We start from the raw sequence: 335 nt of genomic DNA, 5'->3' as shown, positions 1-335 counted from the left end.
AGAGAGAGAGAGAAACATCATAAGAGAAGAAGATCTCCCCTTTCCCCAAAGATCTCATGAAAGCTTAACTTTCCTGGTGTGTTTCTATCTAGTAAATCCCTTCGGTATTTCTCTCTGTCTCTCTCTGTCCTTCTCTTGGTCGTGTCGAGAGATGGAGTTATGAGCTGAGCCGACTTACATTGAAAGCTTGCATGCCTTCTTCTCCTTTCAGGCCTACACCTACATCAGCTGACTGAATCATATTACAGTCATTCGCTCCATCTCCTATAGCAAGAGTTATCTTCTTTCGGTGCTTCTTAACTAGCGTCACCACAGCTCCCTGGCACGCACGCACA

At 45.4% G+C, this 335-nt stretch overlaps 1 protein-coding gene across 1 annotated transcript in view; it reads right to left on the bottom strand.

The window, feature by feature from the left end:
• CSUI_009659 (phospholipid-translocating p-type flippase subfamily protein) overlaps window positions 1-322 on the bottom strand; it is a 7,850-nt gene extending 7,528 nt beyond the window's left edge. Inside the window, exon 1 of the mRNA XM_068069771.1 lies at window positions 179-322. Coding sequence (XP_067918253.1) covers window positions 179-241 — 63 coding nt within the window. The 5' untranslated portion in view covers window positions 242-322. The remainder of the gene's footprint in view (window positions 1-178) is intronic.
• Window positions 323-335: the final 13 nt, after the last annotated feature.

The sequence above is a fragment of the Cystoisospora suis genome, assembly GCF_002600585.1.
Source record: "Cystoisospora suis strain Wien I chromosome Unknown contig_5857, whole genome shotgun sequence".
NCBI lineage: Eukaryota > Apicomplexa > Conoidasida > Eucoccidiorida > Sarcocystidae > Cystoisospora > Cystoisospora suis.
This window is presented reverse-complemented; position numbering and strand designations above follow the sequence as displayed.